General features: G+C 38.8%; 1 protein-coding gene across 1 annotated transcript; it reads right to left on the bottom strand.

The window, feature by feature from the left end:
* Positions 1-3,597: 3,597 nt before the first annotated feature.
* LOC140322085 (olfactory receptor 5AR1-like) lies at positions 3,598-4,527 on the bottom strand. Its single transcript, XM_072398723.1, has one exon. The coding sequence runs from the start codon at positions 4,525-4,527 to the stop codon at positions 3,598-3,600; it is 930 nt and encodes a 309-aa protein (XP_072254824.1).
* Positions 4,528-13,556: the final 9,029 nt, after the last annotated feature.

Here is a 13,556-nt window from a genome sequence, read left to right as displayed (position 1 = left end):
GTCGGTGACACAGGAAGCGCCCTGTCACTCAAGGGCCAAGGTTCCAAGAAATCTATGATCTATGGGCTAACTACAAACCCTCCTTCCAAAACTGCATGCTTCCCTAACTGACTACAACATAGAAAAAGAAAAACACAATCTCATAATGTTCTAGTAACATTGCTTTCCTCCTTACTTAGGGTCCCTATTTAGATTTCCACTACCTGGACATTTCCTATTTGCTGTCCATCTGCAAGGGGACTTCAGCATCCAGGAGATGCAGATCTTTTGTAAGGAGGCTCTCAGGGACTGGCCAGCATGGACGTATCTGCCACATTGGTCTAGCAATCCCTCATACCCAGACTTGTCCGGAGGTAAATAACTAGTTTGGAGGTTTGGGTGGAAAAATTATCATTTTGACCCAAAGATGGGCCTAAATGTGAAAGGTTTTCAAATGTTATGTCCAACAAGCTTATATAGCTATCATAGTCAGGGATCTCCAAACAATGAAAATAATTTTTCCATACAATAAACCATGTGTTAAATCTGATTTTATTGCAATTAACTTTTTTACTGTTCTAACCTGAACAGATATTGGATACAAACAACAAAAAGGCCCTTTTTATGCAGTAGTTGAGAAGGGAAGTTTACAATTCTATCCTATGGACAGATATTCACTATGGTGCCACATGAAATAACAATCAACATGTCTTTTCCATAAATCTTGCGGACTTTTCAGGCACCTCTCACAAATTTTAATCACATTGATATTTTGAAATATAAAATCATAGTTTAATCAATCATTACCATTGGCACTGACAACCCAGGCAGATGAAAGCCAAGGACAGAGAATGGGAGAGATTGATTAGTGCTGAGAAAAACATTATCGGAGATAGGGATAAGGACATTTAGGATATCTCAGCACCCATGAATATCTGATCCGGTTCTTCTCTCAGATCAATAATTTAAAGAATATGTGACAACGTCCTTATTTAAAATATTAGAAATACGTTATTGCAAATTTGATGCCGGTCTCTTAATTCCTCAAGAAGCAGATCTTGTGAAACGCGTAAAATAAACATGAATTGAGACCGGCATATGAACTCTAGGTACTGTATATGTATTCCCTGTTTGAATTAATTATTATATTATGTTTTTATATTTACAAATATTAATGTGATTCGAACTGATGGGAAGTATCTGAAAAGTCTACAAGACTTATAGAAAAGACATGCTGAGCAGACAGGGATAAAGAAACCTTTTTTCTGAAAGGATGGTAAAAAAAATGAAAAATCATATATAAATATTACAATAATCTTTTTCCGTATTTCTACCTTATGTGATTTCTGCTCGATAATTTCATCTCATTGGGGTAATCAATCTTTAGCTGCAGTTTAGCTGCAATTTCATCCTAGGTGATGAAATTATATTGGTCCCATCTCAATTAAACTACAATATTTTATTATAAACCCAGAGAATAATTCTGACCAATTAAAATTGCAGTTAGAATCAAAAGAGCCGGGAAATTAGATAATGTAATGGAATTTTATGAAAAAATATTATTTGTTATTTGTGTTATTTCTTTATATTTATAACTTACCATACACATAATTCCTACAGAAGAGCTTGCTCTCTAATCTTTTCAAAATAATTTCCAATATTGCTCTGTTATTATTCAGGTATAGTGATGATTGTATGAACTACCCCCAGCTCTTTACTATTGCTAACCCAAATTTTATGTTGACTGTGATCTAAAGCTAAAGGGTGCAGCTTGTGGGTCAGATCCTGAAATAATGTCTGTTTTATAGAACCTTTAGAGAACCAAGTGGCAGCTCTTCTTCGAGGACTTTGTAGTCTGGACAGATATAACACATTCTAATATTTCACAAAGGAATAATGTTTATCCTAATCAAATGATTAAATAAATGAACTACCCCCAACACTTTACCTAATTTTATGGCAGCTGTGATCCAAATAAAAATTGTTCCTGGTACCATGGCCCTAACCAATCTTAGTTTGGGCAAGTCTGTCCTAATTTTCATCCTGGTAACCTAAGGTACCTACTGATGATTTGGCACAATTGGGAAAGCTGTGTGACAACACCCCAGTATATAGAGTTAACAGATCCAAAAATTATTAATTAATGTTTGAGGTGTGGGAAGAAGACACCTATTATATCCATCATATCAGGAAAAATAATTAAGGGAACTGTCCGTCTGGCTCCATCTGGAGGTTTATCTTCATCAAGATATACTGCAGTTTAATGCTTCTATTGTTTTTAGTAGATGGGATCTATGTTCTTAAACACTTTTCTTTAATGCTACATTCTTCATAATTGTCCATTTCAATATCAAAGCTTGGATTTCAAATGGAAGAGGCTGATGGATGCAGTAAATAAATTCTCCATCTAATGAAGAATGGTCTATATATTTCTTCTCCACCGCGAGGCAATTCAATTTGTAAAAGCTATTGTTTCCCATAAATTTCTAACCAATCCATCTAAACTGCAGGGCTCAGAATCTTCCACCGTCTATGAATGTGACAATTCCTTACATCAAAAAAGTAGAAATAGAAGTATTTTTTATAAGGGTTCCTCAGGCCAATGATTGGAGAAGGGGTAACAAGGTCAATTCCAATTGATATCCTTCAGGCCTTCTATTTTATTTCTATCATTGCATTTTGTATTAGAATACCTTTTCTTTAATCATTTATTAACTGGGATCCACTTAGGTACAGGGTTATCAAGAATGAACCACAGTCTCCTCACTAATCCTGAGCTGTATCTGCAGCTCCATCTGTACCTCCAATCCCATCTTCACCAATGCGCCATAAGTAGAATCAACTGCCTCATTGTCAAGCAGAAGGGTGTAGGGGATTAAAAGGGAAAAAGTCCAATAGCAACATTGTGGAAGAAAATGTCTGATGTTTGATTTCCTGAAATCCTCTTTGGCTTCTATATATGAGGTCTGTCTATGAAATAATGAGACTGTGTTTCTATCTCTATGACAAATGCATGGGGAGACATGGCCACTAGGGGGTGCTATGGCTGGTGCCCTAAGAAGGGTGTGTGAGCCCTGGGAAGGGCCAAAGCGGAGAATCTAGCAGTAACCAGGTTTTCTCCAGAACCTTTGATGGTGAGGATGCTGCACTGCTGGCTACTGCCAGGTTGCGGTCCTTGGGCACACCAAGGTTGGCAATACAAAACACAGAACCAAATCACAAAGAGGAAGAGTAGTCAAGGAAGGCTGGGGTCGAGGCAGGCAGCAAGCAAGAGACGTCAGGTCACAAGCAAGGGGTCAAATACCAGGGATCCAAGACAGCCATCGCCAGTCGTACGCAAGAAAATTTTGGTAGTTTGCGGCTCTGGCCAGTGCACCTCCTAGTTGGGTCATGAGAAGGACCCTGCTAGGGGGACACATCAGCTAGAGCCGAGGACTATGTCCCCTGTACAGATACCAGGCTCAGGAAAGTGGGCAGGTTGTGTCCCTGGAGATCTGCTCCACACCTTCCACCAGTGGAAAACAAGACGGCATTGGTGCTTCATTGTAAATAGAGGGAATATTGAAGGGGACAAACAGGTGCCTAAGGTTCTGTACATAGGGGATTTGTAAATCTACATCAGAAGTACTTTAGCATTGCTTGGACAAACACTCGCCTCACCTCCTGGTTCCTCAGGCTGTAGATAAGAGGATTCAGCATTGGGGTAATTATTGTATAGAAGATAGAAGCCACTTTGTTTTGTTTGTCAAAGGCACCTGAATGAGGATGCAGATAGACAAGAAAATCAGCTGTAACGAAGATTGAAACACAAATAATATGTGATGAGCATGTGCTGAAGGCCTTCTTCCTACCCTTAGTTGATGTCATGTGAAAAATTGAAATAAATATGAATGTGTATGATAGGAAGATTGTCATTAGTGTATACATTCCAAAGACTGCTACAAGGATGACCGTAATAATATTACAATGGAAAGTGCTGGAACAAGACAGTTTGAGCAGTGGTTGGATGTCGCAGTAGAAATGGTCAATATGGTTCGATCCACAGAATGAAAGGCTGAACAAACAACTGGTCTGCACAATGGACTGTAAGAAGCTAACAAAGGCGGAATAAAACACCAGACCAAAACATTTCTTCTTGGTCATTATTAGGGTATAGTGAAGAGGGTGGCAGATAGCCACATAGCGGTCATATGACATGGTGGAGAGAAGAATAGCCTCAGTGCTTACCAGTGCACAAAAGAAATAAAACTGGAGGGCACAACCAAGCAATGAAATGCATTTCTTAGGTAAAAGGAATTGAGACAACATATTTGGTGTGATGACTGAGGAGTACAAAATATCTACCAAAGAAAGGCTTCCTAAAAAAAAATACATGGGAGTATGAAGACTGGAGAAGGCAAAGACAAGGGCAATCATTCCAATATTTCCTACCAGAGTTATCATGTAAACCAGAAGAAAGAATACAAAGAGGAACGGAACCAGTTCTTCATCATTAGTTAGTCCAGAAAACTCAAATGTGGTCACTTGTGTCTTGTTTTTTATGTCCATTGTTGTCTTTAATAATATTATTTTAAAAAATATTATTCGCAATACAATTTTCCAGTGAAGTAACCAATCAGCACGTAAAATGAAAATCCGGAATAGAAACATAATATTAGTAGGTAGAGGAGATATTATACCAAGATTATGAATCCTATCTTTCTAGTACATTAAACAAGTATATTAAAAGAGTAGCAATAGTACCAAAAAACACAAAATGAATTAAAATGGCATTTTAGGCATAGCAAAATAATAATTTAAACAAATACCATAATCAATAAATTTCACAATAAAAAACAATATTGCTGTCTCCATGGGAGTCTTTTGTTATACGCAGTTCATAAAACCCAACTTAAAAAACATTTAGCAAGATCAATTTCTTAGAAACCTTCAACCAGCTGATGTGTTTCTCAGAAATATATCAGCTTCTTCAGAAACACATTACAAGTGACCATTCCGCCAGAGCAGGTAAATCAGAAGTATACCATTTTGGTATCTTACATTATTAGCCAAAAACATGAAAACCATGCATCTCTATTCCATTGATTTCTCAGGGAAGGGAGCGATCCAGAACCAACAGCATGGGAAAAGAGATGGCGGAAAAGATCCAGGAACAAGACACATAGCCCAAAAAGGCTGTACACTAATCTGTAAGAATTATAATCACATGAATAAGGGCATCCATCCTATGAAACATGGGAGACTAATATCATATCTCCACTTAGCCCAGGGAAACGTTAACCTGGGCATTATGAAATCTACTAGATTCCTTATTTATATGCCTGTGTACAGCAATAATCCAAACTTGCCTTGAGGTAACGGTGGATCCACAGAAGGCACAAGAAGGGGCCAAAATTTACAAATAGTAATGATTCTGTTCTGCAGACATGCTCTGCAGCTCCATACCTTGCTTATAAGGCTTAATGGCTGTCATCCCCGACTGACGACATTCCACATAGGCGAGTAGGCCTCCACTGCAGGCAAATAAAGGCAACATCCAAATATTAGGAATTAACAACACATAGTAGAAGAAAGCATATAATACAGCATTTATTAAATGAAATATGTAGAGATATGCCAGGTCTCCTCCCCTAATGTAGGTTGTACCGCATACCCTCATGAGTGCAAATATCTCAAAAAGTAGAACAATCAAAGACAGGGTATTTTAAATTGCGGCAATGTATTGGAAAAAAAAATTAAACATTCACAATATTACACTTCACATTGATATACATTTTAGTTTATAATGGTCACTCCCACTAAACAGAGTAAGGTGGGAAATTGAAAAACTAGACAATAAATCACTCATCAACAACAAGAAGAAAGAAAAGGTAACTGACGTGTTTCCCCTCTAAGGGGCTTCTTCAGGGGACTTGGTAAAGTAAGTGTGTTGAATAACTGCATACAAGCATTTTACATATACACAGCATTATGTCACAAGTAAAATAATAAAGTATATAAAAAACAACATAAATCAAAAAAGGGCAAAAACAAAAGGGTAACAGTATATATCTTAACCGTAATATATTAAAGATATATATTTAGACATAATTTAACAAATTTAAGACACAATTTATAATATACAACTTATATTAGTACAAAATACAAAAACAAATACCTACAAATCACTTAAAATCCTAAAACAAAAAAAAAAAAAAACACTTTAAAGCTAAGGATTTCAGTCCAGGAATTTGTGTTACTTTAAGGTCAAAAATCTGCTTAGCTTTTTTCTTGTTAATATCCCTCGCTTTGTGAACATGATAAACACAGTCCAATGCTATAATTTGCTGAAGATTGAAATTGTGGTAATTTCCCATATGATAACCAATCGATGTAGTAATTTTACAGCTTTCAATTGTATAAATGCTTGTATATGTGCCTACGAAAAAGTAATAATCTTATAGGATGTTCCATTTTGTTTTTTTTTTATGGTTTTTTTATGGTGTATGGTAACAACTTCTGGTAAGAACAAAGACCGAAACATTAAGTTATAAATTTATAAAATAAAGTTTACATATTGCAGTGCTTTTCATTATTAGGTCTGTGGAACCCAATTGATCCTAGAGAGGATGCTGGGGGTTTCTTTGAGCAATGAGCAGTTTGTGGCTCTCAGGTCTGTATAAGTGACCCCAATGATTTTTTAGGCTATCTGTAAGAGTGGCATCTTCCCAATGGCCGGCCATATAAGATGAATTCTTCCTACTGATCACTAAACTAATATACTGTGAGCTGGGGATATAGAAATTATTCCTCGATGACTTGAAAATAATTTCAAGGGTTTCCTCCAACGTCAAGAAACACAGCCATAGCTAAGAGTGATAGAATAGAGTGATAGAACCTACATAACCTACAGACAGTGAGTGACAGATAATATATGAACAGAAAAGTCATGCTTCGATCATGACACGGGCTAGGGCAGGACTTTGGGTGCAAAGTTTAGTAATGAAGTGTCAGTTTGACCTGTAGTGGGCATGTTCTGGGCAGTGATTAAAAAGTTGAAAAAAGTATGTTGAGCTAAGGAAGGGGTCAGGCTGTGGATTTAGGCTAAAGGAGGAGCTTTTAGGAAATTTGAGCTGAAGAAAGTGCATAGGGGGTGGGGCGGGAGGGGTAGGCAGTGTATTTGAGCTGGTGAAAGTAGTTAGTATTTGTGTTATTTGCTACAATGTATTGTAATATAAGGAAAAGATTGCAAGGCCTATGAGTACTACAATCTGGTATCCTATAGGGCCAAATTCCCCAAATCTACTAACCAATAACAACCTTAAAATACCACATGCTAGCAAAGATTCATTTGAATATTACTAGTTTTGATAGCCACAAACAAAGAGACTGTAGAAGAAGAAAATTACCCCAAGTCAGGGATTCAGACTGCTCGGAGAAGTGGAACTTTCTGATATCAAAACCACAACACATATTAGTTTACCATTCGTATTAGATCCAATAAGATTTGACATCATTCTCTATACCATTTAACTCTTTGTAAGTAAATGCACACAATAAAAAGTTCAGGAGAGCTGTAATACCTACTAATGGATTTTTATGATTGTTTAATGAGTCCTGACTGCTTAGATTTGCACAGCACTGTCACATAGGACAATCCTGATTTTTTTCTGATAAACTTTAGTAGCACCCACCAGTTTGTATTGACATTGTACTATTTTTTCTCTAGTTTGATGATATTTTTATTTTAAGACTGTAATCCACTGAAGAAGCAGTATATTGAACTCCTTCCTAAATGGCAATTTTCTTTGTTTTAACTGATTTGCTGTATTTATAGACCAATACTCATGTATGGCATCTAAAATCCCTGCCATAATGATGTTGGTTTTATGGATTTAATTTTGAGTCCTTGCCATGAAAATCCCCACTCAAGCGAATTACTTCTAGGAATGTAAGAATCTAAGGAATGTGGTAATCTAATGAGTTCAATTTGGACTCTTTTCAATTTGATTGCTGTTAACTAGTCTTCAACCTTAGCTAGAAAAATAGAAAATCAGACAAAAAATCAGCCATGCTGATCCCTTACCTGCTGTAAATACAACTTATCTCAATGAACCAGCATTGCTTTTATAATAAAAGACAAAAATCCTTCAGAGTATTTCTGTACACCTTGGAGATTAAATTAAACCATTATTCAAATTTAGAACTAAACCAGCCAAGGACTTGTTCCTGGTAAGCAATTCTGCTAAAAGATCGATACTGATTTATATTCCTAAAGAATAGCAAACAATTCATATCAGCATGTGCAGAGGAGCTTACACTCTAATGCACCCACTTCCCTATCCCTTGATACCGGACTTGTACTGGCTGTACAAGTCATATACGTCCTGCCCTGACCAAAAATTTAGGACAGAAATCTGATCAACCATAATTCACTAATGGCATTATTCACAGACCATGTAGCTCATAAAGAGCTACAAATCTTTAACCCCATACTTAGCACAAAGTGATTGAACTCGAGTTGTCCTTATGCTCAACCAGAATAGGGCTGTTTGAATTTGGGTAGACCGGCAAAACATGTTGTTACAGGTTCGAATTCGGCCCTCCCAGAGTGCTTAGGGACCTGCCCCATAATGCCTAGGGCCCTCCAATAAGAGCAGACGATTGGCTGTCTGTCACCACATGCCACAAAGGCAGCTATTGGACTATATAAGGCCAGGGCTTGTCTGCATTTACCACTCCTGACAGAGATCTGCTAGCATCACAACCTCTCTGTGCAGCTGGCAGTGTCAAAGTAAAAAAAAGATTGTACTGTATTGCTTCAGTCCTGTAATCTACTGTACTCAGATAAGCAGTGTGTTTCACTCTTAGTCACATAGATAGATAGATAGTCAGTGTGTTAGATACAGGCAGCCAGGGTACCCAGACGGCGTGCACACTATCACACTTGTCCCGAGAGACACTCAGACAGACGCAGTGACGGACGTCACATTTGTATACTGTGCTGCATATTACAAGCGTCACCGATGAAGGAAAGTGCCGCATACAGTGCCACACTTGCATTTTTTGGGTATATTCCCCCGCCCCCGAAAAAATTCCACTTACTATAAAAATTTACACTAAGTGAAGCATATTAGCTCCAAAGTATTTTGCAGGGTGTGAAGCTACACAAACATTTCAACTATGTCTAGCAAAAGAGGAAGGAGCAGCTTTGCCAGGGGTGGCAAGGAAAGCTGTATGGGTTAGTTTTTAACTGCAGAACCGAGAACAAGAAGCCGGACCTTAGACATTTTAGCGCTGCTGGTGGTGGTGTGCGTCCAATATTACCGCACCTTGAACAACAGGTAGTGGAGTACATGACCCAGCCTGGGTCAAGTGATTGGACCCCTCTTCCTCCCAGGCCCAGACACAGGCCTTACAGGTGTCACAAACTATAGTCCCCGATATACCTGTTCATCCTACTTCTTCCTCCTCGGCTGGAAAGTCTCGTGTAGTGCAGAATGTTCATGTGTACGTAGAGGAGTCCCACCGAGGGGTTGGAGAGGCGGAGCTGGAAGCATTCCTTCAAGACAAGGCTCTTGAGGCTCAAGAGTCAGTTCCCATGCTTTCCCTCCTCTTACTTTTCACCCCAAAACTCTGAGCCAGAAGAGCCAATTCAAACTGGCTTCAAAAGGCCGCTGCTCCTGTCGACACATACAGGGAAACTGTCTCTTCTGATGATGATGATGATGTCCTTGATCTGACATAGGGCAAACAAGGAGATCATCATGGACAGGAAGAGGAGGAGGAAGAAGAGGAGGAGGAGGTTGCAGAGCGCCCTCAAAGGGGAGAGGGAGGAAGAGGGTTAAAGCTGCCCACACTCTGCAGTCTTCACGTACCAGTGAGGCAAGTCATAGTCGTCCATCGTTGGAAGCTGTCACCACTAGTGTGCCTCAACAACCGCGGACCGCCACCACGAGCACCAGTACCAGGTACCTCTTTCCGCCCAGTTCGATGTTCACCCGTGTGGGCATTTTTTATTGTCCATAGTGATGACAACACCATGGTCATCTGTAAACTGTGTGCAACATGTTGAAATGAGGCAAAAACCCAACCAAACTTGGAACAAGTTGCATGAGCACTCATTTAAAAAGCCACCACCCAGTAACCTGGTGGGAACACTTGGTCAAAGCACAGAGCTCTATGCGACCACCTCCGCCCAAGAAGCAAGCTCCAACTGCTCGATCTGTCTTTCCTCCTTCTGCCACAAAAGTTACCCATGCTGGTGCCAGAAATTTGAGTGGGGCATGTAGCCGAGCATTACCTTTTTCAGGCCTGGTGAGCAGGAGCTCCTACGCAGATTGGATGCTGTTTGTTGCATTGCTAGCAGTCAGGACCAGGCATCATTGCCATCCCCCACAACTTCTACCCCATCGTCCAATCTTTCTGTGGTTAGCATGAGCAGCATCCAACCTTCCATCCCCCAGATGCTGGAGCACAAGAGCAAATATGGCCCAAATTACCCCAAAACAAAGCTAATCAATGAGACAAATGCATAGCTCAATGCATTTGAGCTCCTCCCTTACCGGCTGGTGGACTCCAACTTTGTACAGAGGACCTCCCTCGGGGCCCTCTGCCTCAATCTACTTTGAGGCCATCTTAACTTGGAATGGAGCTGTATGACTGGATAATTTTTGTACGGAGCTTCCCCCCTCGGGGCCCTCTGCCTCTATCTACTTGGAGGTCTATATCACTTCTTGTAACGAAGCTGTGTAACTGGCTAATTTATGTATGAAGCACCTCCCTTGGGGCCCTCTGCCTCTATCTACTTTGGGGCCTATATCACCTGTAACGGAGCTGTGTAGCTGGCTAATTTTTGTACCAAGGACTATTTCTGTATTTCTCCCAAAAAAATACTGTTATTTAATTATGATACCACTTGTTATCTATCAAAAAAGCCAAAAAAAAATCTGTATTTCTCTCCAAAAAATACAGATATTCAATTCTGATACGACTTGCTATCTATCACAAAAGCCAGAAGAATTTCTATATTTCTCTACAAAAATTACAGATATTTTATTCTGATACCACTTGCTATCTATCAGAAAAGGCCTGCCACCTCCTCCTGCTGCTGCCACCTGTCAGTACTCCATTCACCAAAACTTCACACTTCTGGGTGGCATTGAAGATGGACTACACCCAGCTCTCCTTGACTCTTACCAATGCGGTCTCCCTGGCGATAGATGACCAGACGCCACAAATTGCTACTGCTTTCACTGACCCATGCTCCCTCTCTGGTCCTCCATCCTTTTGCCCTCTGGTCCTCCATCCTTTTGCATTGCTTGTCCACAACTTTATGGGTATCATTCCTAACGCATGTCATCCAGCTCATGATGCCAGGTAGCAAATATTGTTATTAATAAACATGATTTAAATATAGCGTAAACACATTATGCAGCTAAATAAATTAATTAGGGGTGCGTAATGGAGCTGTGTGACTGGCTAATTTTTATACGGGGCTTCTCCCCCTCGGGGCCCTCTGCCTCTATCTACTGTGAGGCCTATAAAACATGTAACAGAGCTGTGTAAATGGCTAATTTTTTACTGAAGGACCCCTTCAAGACCCTTTGCCACCACTCTGAAGCCTGTGTATGGCTTTTAACAGGGCGGTGAAACCTGGCGGCTAATTTTTGGACCGGAGGAACCCCCTCTGAGCCCTTTCTGCCTCTACTCGGAGGCCTGTATAAAATCTGGCATGTACCCTTGACCTCCCCATAAAATGGCCTTGCCAGCAACATAAAAAAGCGTTTCTGATTTTTTTTCTTGCCTTGTACAATGTTGTGCAGAGCTGTGGGATTCCTGATATGTTTTTTTTTTTAAAATGTATTTGTAGGCGGTAGAAGCTCTACACAGTCCCGAAAAAAACCCCAAATTTTCCCCTTATTGACTTTAATGATGTTCGAATTTGACATTCCATCACCCGAACAATGTTTGCCTATTCGAGCGAATAGCTGTCTAATCTAATAGTGAGATATTCGACCAAAACTACTTTGCACTCTCTCGGCCCCTAAATCCTTTTACCATTTCTTTTCCCCAAATAGGATCTGCAATTGTTCCTGGATTATTTTTTTGTTTTTTTCAGTCTTAGTAAAATTATATTTTCTGAAATTAAAAAGAATGGTTCTAAAAAATCATTTTGACTTTATTGTAGTTTGACACTTTTCTGTTTTTTTTAATGTGTTACCAAGGTTGGTTTTCCATATATTTAGGAGGCTTCCTCAGGCCAATGATTGTAAAAGGGGTAAGAAAGTCAATTGTAACTGATAATTTCCTTTTTTTTATTCCATTATTCATTTTTTTAATTGGAATACTTTTTTATTCATTTATTAATTGAAGAAACAGAAACAGATTCCCTCATTCACTGGGTTATTAAGGATGAAGGACTGTTGTATCTGCAGGGCACTTATAGACACGAAATTCTGGCAATGATTGATAAAAAGTTTATAGAAAACTTTATTCCAAACATTTATTTTTTCAAATGAAATTCTGAACGTTATACAAAATACATGATTAAATCTTAAATCTTAGATAGGCAAAGAACTGTTGCAATGTCAAACATCCTGATGCGTTTCACGGATGATACCACTTCTTCAGGGAATAGATAGCAGTCTGATACCAAAAAAGCCTTGCTATAATCCAGGAAGCAAAATTGTACAGCAACATATATTAAGTGTCAGCAGAATTAGGTTCAGGCTGTTTCAAATCAACCACATCCCAATTAATTGACAGAAGAGTAAATCCATAGCCATGTGCCAAGTTGTATGACAACTTCCTTTACATGCATGAATCCTGATGCTGAATCCGCATACTTTTGGAAAAAAGTTTTCTATAAACTTTTTATCCAATATTCCCAGCACTTCCCTATCTGTTTTTGTTTTGTATCACTAGTGAGGGATATGGTAACCTACTGTATTTTTTTCTTTAGTTGCGGAATAGGTATTATACACTTATAGACATGAGCTTTTCTTGGGCCACCAGAAAAAAAGACAGAATGAAGAAGTACCATTTTAAAGACAACAGATAAAGTCACCCTGGATGCAATGTCAGTTAAAACATCAAATTATGTATTAGAACCATTCATTAAAATTTCTGCATAGCAACAAAATAATTACACAAGAAAATTACAACTTTATAAAAATCTGTTTACAAAGTTATAGGCACAAGAGCTTTAATTTGAATCGGAGAATAATAGATATTGACGATAGCCCAATCCGTTTCTCTGGGCAAGACCCAATTCCTCGGGGGGGATATCGCAATAAACTTTGTAAAGGCTTTTGTTACTGAATTAGAATAGTAGAAAGAAAAAGACAAGAACATTCAAAATCATATTTGATAGATAATGAAGTATGTATGCATATTCATGCAAATATTTATTTACTTTTTAGGGAGTTGTGGACAGTAAATATCCTAACTGGAGGAGGGGTGATCTTGATAAATTCCTCTTACAACAGGAATTGAAATTGATAATATCATTAAATACAACCAAATACCCCAGCTTGGGTTAGCTGTAAGTGTTTTTTGTGATATTCTGTCTGTAGGTCTTTTTTTATTTTCTCACA

The sequence above is a fragment of the Pyxicephalus adspersus genome, chromosome 2, assembly GCF_032062135.1.
Source record: "Pyxicephalus adspersus chromosome 2, UCB_Pads_2.0, whole genome shotgun sequence".
NCBI lineage: Eukaryota > Metazoa > Chordata > Amphibia > Anura > Pyxicephalidae > Pyxicephalus > Pyxicephalus adspersus.
This window is presented reverse-complemented; position numbering and strand designations above follow the sequence as displayed.

What these genes read in the sequence shown, in the direction of transcription:
- LOC140322085 (XM_072398723.1), bottom strand. Translation starts at nt 4,527, where the DNA reads ATGGACATAAAAAACAAGACACAAGTGACCACATTTGAGTTTTCTGGA.